Genomic DNA, 16,761 nt, shown 5'->3' on the forward strand with positions numbered 1-16,761 from the left:
GCTGCCAAGACCTGCGTTATGCATTTCTGCCGGCGACGAACAGTTCTCCCTGAGCCGCATCTTTATCTTGCTGGCGAACTTCTTGCTGTGGTGGAGACACATCGCTTTTTGGGTGTGGTTTTTGATGCCCGGTTGACTTGGCTCCCACATATTCGGCAGCTTAAGCAGATGTGTTGGCGGAATCTTAATGCTCTGCAATGCTTGAGCCACACCAGGGGGGGGCGCTGACCGCTCTACCCTCTTACGACTCTACCATGCATTAATCCAGTCCCGTCTGGATTATGGGAGCCTGGATTACGGTTCAGTATCCCCATCTGCATTGTGGGTTCTGGACCCAATCCTTCACAGCAGGATCCGACTTGCGACTGGTGCTTTCGGGACCAGCCCTGTGGACAACATACTTGTGGAGGCAGGTGTCACTCCACTGCGATTACGGCGCCAACGTCTACTGACCGCTTATGCTATGCATGTTTGTAGCTTGCCCGGGCATCCTAGTTATCATCTCCTGTTCCCGCAGTCGGTCGTCCGTCTCCCAGAACGTCGGCCCCGGTCGGGTTGTACGATCGCGGTCCGCGTCAGGGAGCTTCTCTCCGAGCTTGATGTTTTCCCTCTTCCACCTCCTTTCCGAGCCCCTCTGCGTACACCCCGTGGTGTGTGCCCTGCCCTTGCCTTCGGCTCGAATTGGCACAGGGCCCGAAGGACTCAGTGCCTCTGGAGGCCTTCCGCCGCCGCTTTTATTCCATCCTAACCACCTATCAGGACTCTCGCGTGTTATACACTTACGGTTCGATGGTTGCTGGTCGTGTTGTTTATGCTCTAACTCTAGGGGACCGTTACGAAACGAACAACGATCCTTGCCGGCTGGCTGCAGCGTTTTCACTGCTGAGCTGGTAGCCATCGTTCGTGCCCTAGAGTATATCCGCTCCTACTCAGGTGAGTCCTTCGTTATCTGTAGCGACTCCCTGAGCAGTTTACGAGCTATTGGCCAGTGTTTCCCTCACTCTCGTCTGGTGATAGCTGTCCAGGAGTCCCTCCATGCTCTTGCCCCTTGTGGCCGCTCTGTGGTCTTGGTGTGGACCCCAGGCCGTGTTGGGATACCCGGCAATGAACATGTTGACCGCCTGGCCAAACAGGCCACCAGTGCACCAACTTTGGACGTTGGCCTCCTGAGACTGATTTGTGAGCAGTCTTACGCTGCAAAGTTTTCGCGCTATGGGATGCTGAATGGCACAACCTGACTACACCAAACAAACTCCGTCCTATCAAGGAGACGACGGATGTGTGGCGTTCCTCCATGCGAGCCATTTGCAGTGACTCAGTTGTCCTTTGTCGGCTCTGTATTGGCCACACCCGGCTGACGCACAGCTATTTACTGCGTCGTGAGGACCCGCCTCTATGTCGCTGCGGGGCGGCCTTGACGGTGGTCCACATTTTGTTGGCCTGTCCCTTTTTAACTATGCTCAGGCAGACATTGGCACTGCCTGATACACTCCCTGCCCTTTTAACTGATGACTCTGCTATGGCAGGCTTAGTTTTGCATTTTATTCAGGCAGGGGGTTTTTATAACTTAATCTGAGTGTTTATATTTTTTTGTTTTGAGTCTGGCCTTTGGCCTACGATTTTAGACTGAGTTTTAGTGTGTTTCTCGGTGGTTGGCTTATTGTTTTGCCAAGATATTTAAACAATGTGATTATGTCAAGCTGTAAACTACTAATGTTGAATCCAAACAGTACAGGTCTGTTTTTCATAGTCATCCGCATTAACTTAAGTTTTCCCTCATTAAGAGCTAGATGCCATTCATGACACAAATTAGAAATTTTGTCAAAGTCATCTTGTATCATCCTACAGTCACTCAACATTGACTTCACACCATACACGACAGCATCACCAGCAAACCACTGCAGATTGCTGCCCACCCTGTCTGCCAAATTGTTTATGTATATAGAGAACAGCAGCAGTCCTATCATACGTCCATGGGGCACTCATGATGATACTCTTGCCTCTGAACACTTGCCCTCGAGGACAACGTACTGGGTTCTATTATTTAAGAAGTCTTCGAGCCACTCAAATAGCTGTGAACTTATTCCATATGCTCATACCTTCATTAAGAAGCTGCAATGTGGCACTGTGTCAAACGCTCTCTGGAAATCTAGAAATATGGGGTCTGCCTGTTGCCCTTCATCCATAGTTCACAGTATTTCATGTGAGGAAAGGGAAAACTGAGTTTTGCACGAGTGGTGCTTTCTAAAACCCTATTGATTCATAAACTTCTCAGTCTCAAGAAAGTTTATTATATTCAAACTCAGAATGTGTTCAAGAATTCTGCAGCAAACCGAAGTTAGTGATATTGGTTTATAACTTTGCAGGTCCGTACTTTTTCCCTTCTTATGCACAGGAGCCACCTGTGCTTTTGTCCAGTCACTTGGGATTTTGTGCTGGGTGAGAGATTCATGGTAAATGGAAGCTATAAAAGTGGCCAATGCCATAGAGTAATCTTTGTAAAACTGAGTTGGTATTCCAACTCTATTAATGTGCAACAGTGCGCGGGAGCCTGGTCTCTTGAGGTGCCCTTCCGCCACATGACGACGGTGGGTCTCAGATTGCTCCCAGCTGATGTCTGCTGTACCATATTATGTCTTACCCCCTGACTTTTTCAACAATTTAGTCTTAATGTGTCTTATGACCATTCTCTGTATTTCCTTTTGCCCACTTTGTTTGTTGTTTAAAATTGAGTGACTTCCTCCCATGTTTCTGACGTGCCCAGTATAGAAGTGCTGATGACCATAGTAGTTTGTTCCCTTAATATTCCATAATCCATCCACCCATGTAGGTAATTTTTCTCTGGTACATGGCCTTCTACTGTGGTGAGAGGACCCACCGGTTTCTGATGCTTGTGGTGTATGTGTTTCATTATGCCTCATTTTAATGGAGTACATGTTACATTCTGATCTGTTAATGGTTGCCCTGCCTTCTGATTTAATGGAAGAGATTATTGTAGTTTTTATAATTCTGTGAACTGTCCAGACTTGGATCTAAACAAATAGCATTGGTATTGCAGTGAGTTGCAACTGTTTGCTTAAAGAATAGTAATCAGCCAAATAGATGTACGTGCTGTAGGTTTTAGTCTCTCTCTCTCTCTCTCTCTCTCTCTCTCTCTCTCTCTCTCTCTCTCTCTCTCTGTCAAATTCCATATTAACATTTGGCTCAAATGTGATACTGGCTTCTCTTCTCTGAGTGTAGTACAAGGGCTAGGTTTCAGAATGAAATTTCACTCTTCAGCGGAGAGTGCACTGATATGAAAATATGAAACTTTGTGGTAGATTAAAACTGCTTGCCTTTTGCAGCAAGTGCTCTACTGTCTGAGTTATGCAAACACGACTGACAATCTGTCCTCACACTTTTATTTCATCCATTACCTCATCCCCTACCTTCCAAACTTCACAAAAGGTAGGAGATGAGGTACTGACGGAAGTAAAGCTATGAGGACAGGTTGTGAGTTTTGTTTGGATAGCTCAACTGGTAGAGCACTTGCTCGTGAAAGGCAAAGGTCCTGAGTTGGAGTCTTGGTCGGGTATGCACTTGTAATTTGGCAGAAAATTTCAGGTCTAGTTTTGCAGTGAAGTGCTGAACTCACTGAATATGAGATCTTGTTTGTGTTAACAGGCTAATAACAGTGTACGATGGGGTCCAAAATAAATATTGGTTCCATTTTAACACATATCATTATGACAAGTGAATTATGCTTTGTCATTGGTTCAATCATTTACAGTTTTCAGTAGATTGCTGTACCCAATTCTAATTTTGAACTGAGTCTGTTTCTGCAAACATATGCTTCATGTTTAATATAACATCCTCCATAAGAACTCATATCACAAGGTAAAGTATTTTGGTGCATGTACCATCGGCCTGCATCAACAAAATATTTGAGGAAGGAGAGGGGTGTGTGTGTGTGTGTGTGTGTGTGTGTGTGTGTGTGTGTGTGTGTGTGTGTGTGTGTAAAAAAGGGGAGGGAGGGGAGAGGGAGGGGAGAGAGAGAGAGAGAGAGAGAGAGAGAGAGAGAGAGAGAGAGAGAGAGAGAGAGACTACTACTACTGCTGCTGCTGAAAAGCCTTCCATCATTACTTGCAGTAGCATTTTGCTTCAAATACTAATAATAAAAATTTCATTTGCAGATTGTTGGTGAAGTTCTTAAGCAGCTAACCGAGGAAAAATGTAAGTTTGTATGTTCATGTTGCATTCAACTACTTTGATTTAATTATATTTTCATTGTTTCTCTGAGGAGCACATCTGTAGTGACCCTGTGCAAATAAGCTTTTTGTTTCTAAAATAATACTTCCTTTAAATGTCATTGGCAAGAAATGTAATTTTAGTTCGATATTAATGCCAGTAACAATAAAAGAAGGGAAGGATCAAAGATGGACAGGACATATAGGCGTGCTGTAAAAGGAAAGAAAACATGAAAAGTTAAGGGGGTGAAAATGAGATATACTGGGACAAGAACTTGACAGAGCACTAAGGGACCTAAATTGAAAGTACGCTTCAGGAGTTGACGACATTCTCTCAGAATTATTTAGATCTTTGGAGAAATCAGTACTGTTACACCTAGTGCATTGATTAAATGAGATGGGCAAAATACCCTCAGACATTTAAAAAATAAAATAATTCCAATGCACTGAGGTTGCAAAAGTCATGGGATATCACCCTAGCACGCTGCCTCTGTAACTGTCCACAATTGCAAAAGTGTTGCAGTGCAGGAATTTGTGCACAAACTGACCTCTTGATTATGTCCCATAAATGGTTGATGAGATTCACCTTGGGTAATCTGAGTGCCCAAATCATTCACTCGAATTGTCCTGAATGTTCTTCAAACCAGTCGCAAACAGTTGTGGTCTGGTGACATGGTGCATTGTCACCCATAAAAATTCCATCGTTGTTTGTGAGAATGAAGTCCATGAATGGCTGGCTGCAAATGGTCTCTGAGTAACCAAACACAGCCATTTCCAGTGAATTCCAGTCCATTCCATGTAAACACAGCCCTCATAATTATGGAGCCACCACCAGCTTGCACAGTGCCTTGTTGACAACTTGCGTCCATGGCTTCGGGGGTCAATGCCACACTTCAACTGTACCATCGACTCTTACTAACTGAATTCAGGACTCAAGTGCCCAGGCCACAGTTTTCCAGTCACCTTGGGTCGAACCAAGGACCATGAGCCCAGGAGAGGAGCTGAAGATGATGTATTATTTGGAAAGGCACTCAAATTGGTTGTCTGCTGCCATAGCCCGTTAACGCTAAATTTTGCCACACAGTCATAATGATTATGTTCATTGCATGTCCCACATTGATTTCTGCACTTATTTCACACAATGTTGCTTGTCTGTTAGCACTGACAACGTAATGCAAACGCCGCTGCTCTCCGTCATTAAGTGAAGGCCACCAGCTACTGCATGGTGTGTGGTGAGATGAGATGATGTTGTTTTTGTTGTTGTTGTTGTGGTCTTCAGTCCAGAGACTGGTTTGATGCAGCTCTCCATGCTACTCTATTCTGTGCAAACTTCTTCATCTCCCAGTACCTACTGCAACCTACATCCTTCTGAATCTGTTTAGTGTATTCATCTCTTGGTCTCCCTCTACAATTTTTACCCTCCACGTTGCCCTCCAATACTAAATTGGTGATCCCTTGATGCCTCAGAATATGCCCTACCAACCGATCCCTTCTTCTAGTCAAGGTGTGCCACAAATTTCTCTTCTCACCAATTCTATTCTGTAGCACCACATTTCGAAACCTTCTATTCTCTTCTTGTCTAAACTATTTATCATCTGTGTTTCACTTTCATACATGGCTACACTCCATACAAATACTTTCAAAAATGACTTCCTGACACTTAAATCTATACTCAATGTTAACAAATTTCTCTTCTTCAGAAACACTTTCCTTGCCATTGCCAGTCTACATATTATATCCCCTCTACTTCAACCATCATCAGTTATTTTGCTCTCAAAATAGCAAAACTCATTTACTACTTCAAGCGTCTCATTTCCTAATCTAATGCCCGCAGCATCACCTGATTTAATTCGACTACATTCCATTATCCTTGTTTTGCTTTTGTTGATGTTCATCTTATATCCTCCATTCAAGACAATGTCCATTCCGTTCAGCGGCTCTTCCATGTACTTTGCTGTCTCTGACAGAATTACAATGTCATCGGTGAACCTCAAAGTTTTATTTCTTCTCCATGGATTTTAATACATCCTCCAAATTTTTCTTTTGTTTCCTTTACTCTTGCTCAATATACAGATTTAATAACATTGGGGATAGGCTACAACCCTATCTCACTCCCTCCCCAACCACTGCTTCCCTTTCATGCCCCTCAACTCTAATAACTGCCATGTGGTTTCTGTACAAATTGTAAATAGCTATTTTCTCCCAGTATTTTATCCCTGCCACCTTCAGAGTTTGAAAAAGAGTAATCCAGTCAACGTTGTCAAAAGCTTTCTCTAAGTCTACAAATGCTACAAAAGTAGGTTTGCCTTTCCTTAATCTATCTTCTAAGATAAGTCGTAGGGTCGGTATTGCCTCATGTGTTCCAACATTTCTACGGCATCCAAACTGATCTTCCCCAAGGTTGGCTTCTACCAGTTTTTCCATTCATCTGTAAAGAATTTGTGTTAGTATTTTGCTGCTGTGACTTATTAAACTGATAGTTTGGTAATTTTCACATCTGTCAACACCTGCTTTCTTTGGGATTGGAATTATTATATTCTTCTTGAAGTCTGAGGGTATTTCGCCTGTCTCATACATCTTGCTCACTAGATGGCAGAGTTTAGTTAGGCCTGGCTCTCCCAAGGCTGTCAGTAGTACTAATGGAATGTTGTCTACTCCCGTAGCCTTGTTCCGACTTAGATCATTCAGTGCTCTGTCAAACTCTTCACGCAGTATTGTACCTTCTGTTTCATCTTCATCTACATCCTCTTCCATTTCCATAATATTGTCCTCAAATATATTGCCGTTGTATAGACCCTCTATATGCTCCTTCCACCTTTCTGCCTTCCCTTCTTTACTTAGAACTGGGTTTACATATGAGCTCTTGATATTCATGCAAGTGGTTCTCTTTTCTCCAAACGGCTCTTTAATTTTCCTGTAGGCAGTATCTATCTTACCCCTAGTGATATTACTGATATGCTTCTCTACATCCTTACATTTGTCCTCTAGCCATCCCTGCTTAGCCATTTTGCACTTCCTGTTGATCTCATTTTTGAGACGTTTGTATTTCTTTTTGCCTGCTACATTTACTGCATTTTTGTATTTTCTCCTTTCATCAATTAAATTCAGTATATCTTCTGTTACCCAAGGATTTCTATTAGCCCTCGTCTTTTTAATGTTCTTTCAGGTTGTCCAGGTCCCATCTCCTCAAATTCCCATTTTTTTGCAGTTTCTTCAGTTTTAATCTACAGGTCATAACCAATAGATTCTGGTCAGAGCCCACATCTGCCCCTGGCAATGTCGTACAATTTAAAACCTGGTTCCTGAATCTCTGTCTTACCAGTATATCATCTATCTGAGACCTTCCATATCTCCAGGCTTCTTCCATACATACAACCTTCTTTCATGATTCTTGAACCAAGTGTTAGCTATGATTAAGTTATGCTCTGTGCAAAATTCTACCAGGCGGCTTCCTCTTTCATTCCTTACTCCCATTCCATATTCACCTACTACATTTCCTTCTCTTCCTTTTCCTACTATCGAGTTCCAGTCACCCATGGCTGTTAAATTTTCATCTCCCTTCACTATCTGAATAATTTCTTTTATCTCGTCATACATTTCATCGATCTCTTAGTCATCTGCAGAGCTAGTTGGCATATAAACTTGTACTACTGTGTTAGGTTTGGGCTTCGTACCTATTTTGGCTACAATAATGTGCTCACTATGCTGTTTGTAGTAGCTTACCCGCATTCCTATTTTGTTATTCATTATCAAGCCTACTCCCGCATTACCCCTATTTGATTTTGTATTTATAACCCTGTATTCACTTGACCAGAAGTCTTGTTCCTCCTGCTACTGAACTTCACTAATTCCCACTAAATCCAACATTAACCTATCCATTTCCCTTTTTAAATTTTCTAACTTACCTGCCCGATTAAGGGATCTGACATTCCACACTCCGATCTGTAGAATGCCAGTTTTCTTTCTCCTGATAACAATGTCCTCCTGAGTATTCACCTACCCCCCTCGGAGATTCGAATGGGGGACTATTTTACCTCCGGAATATTTTACCCAAGAGTACGCCATCATCATTTAACCATACAGTAAAGCTGCATGCCCTCTGAAAAAATTACAGCTGTAATCTCCCCTTGCTTTCAGCAGTTCACAGTACCAGCTGCTGTCCCTCTTCAGGAACCACATGTTTGTCTGACCTCTCAACAGATACCCCTCCGTTGTGGTTGCACCTACGGTACAGCTATCTGTATCGCTGAGGCATGCAAGCCTCCTCACCAACGGCAAGGTCCATGGTTCATGTAGGGGGAGGTGAGAGGTAATGCCTGTAATTTAGTGATCTCTGTATACTCTAGACTGTGAATCTCAGAAGATTGGTTTCCCTAATGATTTCCAAAATGGAATGTCCTATTCGTCTAGCTCCATTTATCATTCCACAATCAGTCAGTTAATTCCCATCGTACAGTCATAATATGTTGGAAATCTTCTCATATGAATCAGCTGAGTACAAATGACAGCTTCGCTAATACACTGCCCTTTCATACCCTGCATATGCGATACTACTGCCATCTGTAAATGTGCATATCACTATCACATGACTTCTGTCAATTCAGTGTGTTAAAGAATACAGATGTTAGTATAACTGAGTCATCATTTAACAGTCATGTATGCAGAACACTAAAATTATCTACAGAGGAATGGAAAGATTGGTAAAAGCTGGCCTGTGGGAAGGTCAGTTTGAGCTCCAGAGTAATGAAGGAATATGGAAGGCAATTCTGACCAGTTGACTACATTTATTGCATTTGTAGATCTAGAAAAAAGCAATTGAAAATGTTGACTGGAATATAAACTTTCTATTTCTGAGATAATAGGGATGAAAGACTTGGAGGAAATGGCTATGTAAAACTTAAAAGGAAACTGGACAGCAGATATGAGTTGAACATGAAAGGGGAGCTGTAGTTGAGAAGACTCAATCAGGATTGAGCCACTTCCTTGCATTATTCAGTCAGTAATGGACATCAAGGAGAAATTTTGAAAGGGAATTAAATTTCAGCGGAAGAAATAAAAACTTTGAGATTTGTGGATGATATTTTGATTCTGGCAATGATAGAAAAGGACTCGAAATGAGTAGTTTCCTGAAGTGGGTTACAGGAAGAACATCGATAAAATGAAACAAGGGTAAGGGACAGTAGTTGCATTAAATCAAGCAACACTCAGTGAGTCACTAAAAGTGATAGATGAGTTTTCTATGTGGTCGGGAAAGCAACTGATTATGATATAAGTAAAGAAGATATAAAAGTCAGATTGGCAATAGCAAGAAGAACTTTTCTGAACTAGAAATTTAACATTGAATATAATTAAGATGTTAGGAAGTCTTTTCTGAAAGTATGTGTCGGGAGTGTAGCTTTGTGTGGAAGTGGTATGTAGATGCTGAACAATACAGAGAACGGAAGCTTTTGAAATACAGCACTATAGAAGAATGAAAAAAGGGTTTGTGAACCTGCTAACTAATGAAGAGAGCTGAATCAAAGATTTGTGACACATCTTGACTAAACGGAGAATTTGATTGGTAGGACACATCCTTGGGCATCAAAGGATAGTTAATATGATAGGGGAGGAAACTGAGAGAGCTAAAATAATTGGAGACTATAGGTTAGACTGAAGTAAACTATTTCAAATGGATGTAGGTTACAGCAACTTAAGAGATAGAGAGACTTGGTAATGGTAGACTAGCACGGAGAGCTGCATCAAACCAGTCTTTCGGCTGAAGACCACAACAACAATATTAATGCCTTTGACTGGTGTTGGTGATTCACTCTTGATTAGTTGCAGTTGTTACCTTCCCACCACTCCCCAATTTCTATTTTTCCTCGTCCACTGTCTTATCTCACTTTAAAAGTAGTGCATTGTAGCTGTATTTTAGTTGTAGTTTTTGCTTTTATCAGTATCAACCAAAAGTCACTTCAACATTACAATAAATGTAGGAAAGCTATTGCTACATTTGAGTTCAATGTTGTATTTAGTAACCATCTGAAATACATAAAAAATGTACTACTTTATTTACGTATACAGAAATAGATTATGGAAGTCTTTGATATAGTTGTTTGTTTCATTGTGCTCAAGCAGTTTCTTTTAACAGTTATAGTGAAAGCAACAAATGGCCCTCGATATGTGGTGGGCTGCAGAAGACAGCTGGACAAAGCTCGCCTAAAGTCAGGTACACGAGTAGCACTGGACATGACAACACTTACAATTATGCGTTACTTGCCAAGAGAAGTTGATCCATTAGTGTACAACATGTCACATGAAGATCCAGGAGAAGTTACATATTCTGCAATTGGTGGTCTCAGTGAGCAAATAAGAGAACTAAGAGAGGTATGGCTGATAAATACTGATATATTAATCATAAAGTAGAGGCAGATTTAGAATTAAAACATTGTAAATGAAACAATTACTAATAAACTTACAAGTTATATTTTTTCATGTATATCACATTGAAAGTTGACTGACAGTGCTTCAATTGTCTATTTGATGTAGCAATATTCTGAGTAGTAACTTATACATAATCTTCCCTTAGCCGTCAAATAACTTTACCTGATGACTGAATTCTAAAGAACATAATCGTTTCTCATTTCATATACATGAACAATATAATTGTGTGCATGTAGAGTGTTATAAAGATTTATTTTATGTCATTAAGTAGTTAATATCTATTTTTGTGGCACAATATATCTTTCCGTTTTTGATTTTATACCGTCTTGGGGGATACAATTGTTAAACAATTTGCATTGGAGCTCTCCTTCCCCACAAATCTCTGGATCTGATAGACGACCACTTTCAGAACTAAAATGATACACTGAATTAAACACAAGCTTCTTTATTGTCTTAACATTTATATTATGAATGCATTTGTAAGACACATGACAGGACCTTTCAGTATTGTTTGCCTATCTTCTTGTTGTGAATTTGATGATTAGAAATTGTCTCACTGCAGAAAATTGTAAAGCTGTTTCTCCTTTGACATTGCTCAAATGTAGAACAAACAGATAGAGGAGTGATTGTGAAACATGTAATCGACTAAAATTACTCACCAATGAAAAGGCAATTGGATCTGACAGATTACCTTAACAACTCTGTTTGTAAATTACATGGGAGAAGTGACTTCTTTTTAGCAATAGTTTATTGTAAGTCTTGGAGCAGTGAAGCATTCCAATTGATTGGAGTAAAGTGGAGGTTATTTCTGCTTACTAGAATAATAGTCAGAAAGATTTGTATAAGTATAGGTATCTGTATTGCTGACATCAATGTCTTCTATAATTATGTAATATGAATTGTGATTCTGTGTTGCAAGCTTTTTGCAGATATAAAAACTCCTCTGCAGGAATCAAAATGGATTTAGCAGAAAGCATCTCCCTCTGTTTATCCGTGAGGTTTAGATGATTGTAGGTAATGGCATGCAGATTGATGGCTGTCAGCAGAAGAGGAAAACAAAATAGCCTCTGGGATAGGGATAGGGATAGGGAGAGGGAGAGGGAGAGGGAGAGGGAGAGGGAGAGGGAGAGGGAGAGGGAGAGGGAGATGGTGGGGTGGTGGCAGAGATAGATAGGCCAGGAAGAGAATGAGGGTACGCTGGAAGGTCAGATAGCATGCTCTGGGCAAACCACCTCTCCTAACAGAAAGTAATAGTTTCAGGAAGCCTTTACCTAATGTTTCAAGGGGTGTTAAGGTCTGTAGTTCATGCCAGGTCACACTTCACTGCAGAGTGAAAAAATCTCCGTGGTTACACTACTTATTATGCAGTGTCATTCCTCAGTTTACAAAACATTGCTTTTTTGTGCTTTTTAATCAGGTAAATAACTTCAACTTGAAGTTCATTTCATTATGGGAACCTTGATAATATAAGTGCCAGATACATGTTATAATAATCATAACTTTTCAGAAAGTGTTTAGATACTGAAATGATTATATTACAAACTAGAGGTAAATACAAGGAATTCTTATATGTTGTTATAAGACACACATGATAATTATTTCTCACTTTTATGACATTTGTGATCTGTTCATCTATATTTATATTTACATCTGCATGGATATTCTGCAAATCACACTTAAGTGCCTGGTAGATGGTCTATCAAACCATCTTTACAATAATTCTCTAATATTCCACTCTCAAACAACACGCGGAAAAGACTAGCACCTATATCTTTCCGTGTGAGCTCTGATTTCCCTTATTGTATTTTGATGATCGTTTCTCCTAATGAAGTTCAGTGTCAATAAAATATTTTGGCATTCGGAGGAGAAAGTTGGTGATTGAAATTTTGTGAGAAGATTCTTCTGCAGTGAAAACCGCCTTTGTTATAATGGTGTCCATTCCAAATCCTGTATCATGGCCATGACACTATCTCCCCTATTTCGCGATAAGACAAAACATGCTGCTCTTCGTTGAACTTTCTCAATGTACTCCGTTAATCCTATCCAGTAAGGATCCCACACCGAGCAACACTACTCCAGGAGAAGATTGACAAATTTAGTGTAGGATTGAGTTGTAGGCATGAGTTATGACCTCTTTAGATTGTATTTGAAATTGTGTACTATGTACATTTGCATATGTGTTCTCATTGCAGGTAATTGAACTACCACTATTAAATCCAGAGCTGTTCCAAAGAGTTGGCATCACCCCACCTAAAGGTTGTCTTCTTTATGGACCTCCAGGCACAGGAAAAACTCTACTTGCACGTGCAGTAGCAAGTCAGTTAGATGCCAATTTTTTGAAGGTAGGTCATTTCACTAACCTGGGGCAGCGATGTTGAAAATACTGGAATGGAATATATTCAGTGGAATGAGTGTAAGGGAACTCCTCATTGTAGAGAGAAAGCTATTTGTATTAGTGTAAATAAATACCGAGATGATTATTTTTAATAGCTGTGTTGTTTTTGTCTAATTATCATCAAATTTAATGGGTGCTGTAGCTAATTAAGACATTTTCAATAAAATGCTAATAGTTCTGCAAAGGGAATCAGCATTTCTGTCACCTTCAGGAATGTAGCAAAGTAACACAGTGGAAGGGAAAGGGAGTGACTTAGAGAGAGAATGGACAGCAACTATGCATTACCTCCTGTGTCAGGGTCAAAATAAATCAAAATGCAATAAATAATTTCAAAGCACACTATCCAAGTATACAGAATGTAGTACATAGATGTACCATTGGAGGTTGATGAGAGAAAAATTTTATTGAACTCTGATGGTATTTCAGGAGTTTGAAGTGGGATAACTGACACCAGCCAGTCGTAAATGTACTGTTTCAGAAAAGAATGAATAATAATAATTATTCACATTATCTGTGTGCCTTTCACTACACTGAGATACAGAATGTCACAAAATAGTTATTAGCTGGGAGGTTGCCTTGAACACAGTAGTGCTCTATTTGCTGCTGTTTTGTAGGTTTTGGGTGGGAATTGGAAAAATGTTGGGAGTATTAATCTGGTATGAAATTAGGTGAGTGAAGCAGTTGTTATCATAATGACATAGAATGTGAATAATTCACTACTTGGTATTAAGGGGGTTGATTTGTTTGCATAAAAAGGAAACACAGAAGTTCTCAGTATCTAATTTGACTGCTAATAACACCTTCTGCTTAAATTAATTGGCATATTTTTTTGTTTCTAGGTTGTCTCTAGTGCTATTGTGGATAAATATATTGGAGAAAGTGCTCGTCTGATTAGAGAAATGTTTAATTATGCTCGTGATCATCAGCCATGTATCATCTTTATGGATGAAATTGATGCTATTGGTAACTATCTAATGTTTGTGAAATACTAGAGGATGTAGCTATCAAAATATTTAAATAATTAACCTATCATAGACAACTGAAACAGCTGTACATAAAAATAAAATAATTTTGAATATAAAAATTTTGGGTAAATAGTAACATATTTCATTCAGGTGGTAGAAGATTCTCGGAAGGAACATCAGCAGATAGAGAAATCCAAAGAACTTTGATGGAGCTTCTTAACCAGATGGATGGCTTTGATTCCCTGGGTCAGGTATGCTTATGTTAAAGTAACTGCATCCTATACAGTTAATAAGACTCTTAAGCATTAAGATAAGCTAAAAAGTAATTTTACTCTTTGAATACATCTGTCATATTTGTGGGATATGGATAATTGTAGAAAGTACACTAGGTGACTGACAGTTGAAGTATGTTAATAGAATGTCTACTATGTTAATTTTGGTGACTGAAGCTCAATGACTGTTATCAGAGATCCAAATTTTGCTTTATCTCTGTAGATGATACACTGAGGAATAAAGAAAATAGAAGAATACAAGAATAAAACATAGTTCTAGTCTTTGGATGAAAAGGCTGTCAGTGAAATATTTGAACTTAAACAGATAGTTCCTAGGAAAATGGGTTGTAATTAAATTTTGACAAGATTTGATACATACAGTGCAGTAGTTCTCTACAAGCTATAAAATTAGTATATTCATACAGTGAGGTGAAAGATGTAGATAGTGTTAAGTTATTTGGACTACAGATAGATCACAACTATAATTGGAAAACCCACATGCTAGAATTCGTGAAGTGTCTAAGCTCAGCTACACTTTCAGCATTTGCAGTTAATGCTATAGCTGATGTAAAATGAAGAAACTAGTGTAGTTAGCATATTTCATTGACCAATGAGTTTTGGAATCGTTTTTTGGGAAACTCAACTTATAGGACTAATAAAGGGTCTTTCATTAATCCTTTAACTGCCGTGGTTGAGTTAATTGCTCATGCGCTGCCATTCCACATGTGCTGAGGACTTGTTTAAAACTGACCCCCTAGGTTTTCGTGAAGCCCTGTTGACATGTTTACACATCCTATTCTGCTGACCTCTCACTATTTCTGTATCTCGGTGAATAAAAACGTTTTGAGTATTTTATCAAACATCACATGTGCCTCTTTGCATGCTATCATTTGCAAAAAAACCTTGGTTGATATCCTGAACAGTTTATGAAATATGATGACAGTTAAGACAATGATTCGTGATGCACTGGGATGGAAATGGGCGCCTTGCATGTGTCCGTTCATCAGATATAAAAATCAGCAGCTCAAGACTGAAGTGAGATATCATTCTGCTCTAAATTTCAAGTAAATTTTGAATATATTACCTACATTTCATAAACTGCAATGTATGAGCTAAAATCTGTTATGCGCAAAGTTTACATTATTACCTCTGCAAACTCTAAAGTTTCGTTCAGTGTTTCACTTAATATGATGCAGCGCAGCAGTATATCATATAACGGAAAGAAACTCAATCCTTTATTGAGGGAAGGTGTTAGATTGTAAGATATGCAAAAATCGAATTTTTTTTCACCTAATTGTTTTCTTAAAATCTGAAGATAAGTATCTCATAGTGGCCACATTATCGTTTCTAATTACAGGTATCAGCATTTTGCTAGCAGTACAGCCATAACAAAGTTGCACTTGGCTCAGAATGCAGAGAGCATGTCTGTAGCAGTGAAAGGATTAAGAATGATACTCTGCTGCAGAGTGAAAATCTCATTCAAGAATGATACTTTTTAAAATTTGAAAAAAGCAATAAACCACACAATGCATAAAAGTGAATGGTACTTTATTTGAAGCTTAGACATTGCAGTTATGTTGTGAACAAAACATCATTTGGAAATGTCCACCATAGCTTTGAACATGACACACGCAATGTCTCCAATTGTTAGTGACTCTGTCCAACACTAGTGGTTTTAGCCTGTCGAATGTTTGCCTCCAAATGTTCCATAGTTCATGGCTTGTCGGGATAGATCTGGACTTTGATGCTACCCCAAAGAAGAAAAAAAAATCCATGGATGTTAAATTACCTGACCGGGCAGTCAATGCACAGATCCACACTTGAGATGATCCAGTTGCCAAACTTTTCTCTCAGCAAATTGAGCATAACATCAGCTGTGTGGCATGCTGTGCCATGCTGCTGGAACCACGTTTTCAATACCTGCGGTCTCAGTATCTGGCCACAGAAACTCACATAACATGGATCTGTAGCTGTTGCTGTTGACAGTAATGGTTTTTCTCTCATTATCTCGAAAGAAATAATGTCCGGTGATGCCCCTGCATCATAAACCATGCCACATGGTGAGTTTTTCTGAATGCAGTAGTACTTCATGGACCACTTGTGGGTTCTTCTCTCTCTCTCTCTCTCTCTCTCTCTCTCTCTCTCTCTCTCTAACTCTAATAACAACAATTTTTGTCATTGAGACAGCCACTAAGACAAAAATGTGCCTCATTTGAGATGATTTTTCCATTGAAATCTGTATCAGCTTCCACTGCTGTATGTCCCAATCATCGAACTTGCGATACAATCTGTGATCATTTGGTTTTAACTTTTGAGTCGATACAACTTTATACAGATGCGGGCCTAAATCCTTTTGTAAGATTCAACAAGTTTTCTCAGATAGCCACAACTCTGAGATCATCTTGAAACTGATACTTTTGGCTTTGTCTCAATACTGGTTGCTATTACTGTGTGCTTTACTTTGTGGCTTGATGGCTTTG

General features: G+C 39.7%; 1 protein-coding gene across 1 annotated transcript in view; it reads left to right on the forward strand.

Moving 5' to 3' along the window:
- The window catches only part of LOC126191237 (26S proteasome regulatory subunit 10B), a 58,522-nt gene that overhangs the window by 26,247 nt on the left and 15,514 nt on the right, over positions 1-16,761 (forward strand). Inside the window, exons 3-7 of the mRNA XM_049932041.1 lie at positions 4,173-4,212; positions 10,357-10,592; positions 12,842-12,991; positions 13,884-14,007; positions 14,160-14,260. Coding sequence (XP_049787998.1) covers positions 4,173-4,212; positions 10,357-10,592; positions 12,842-12,991; positions 13,884-14,007; positions 14,160-14,260 — 651 coding nt within the window. The remainder of the gene's footprint in view (positions 1-4,172; positions 4,213-10,356; positions 10,593-12,841; positions 12,992-13,883; positions 14,008-14,159; positions 14,261-16,761) is intronic.

Source organism: Schistocerca cancellata, chromosome 6 (genome assembly GCF_023864275.1).
Source record: "Schistocerca cancellata isolate TAMUIC-IGC-003103 chromosome 6, iqSchCanc2.1, whole genome shotgun sequence".
In the NCBI taxonomy this organism is placed as follows: Eukaryota; Metazoa; Arthropoda; class Insecta; order Orthoptera; family Acrididae; genus Schistocerca; species Schistocerca cancellata.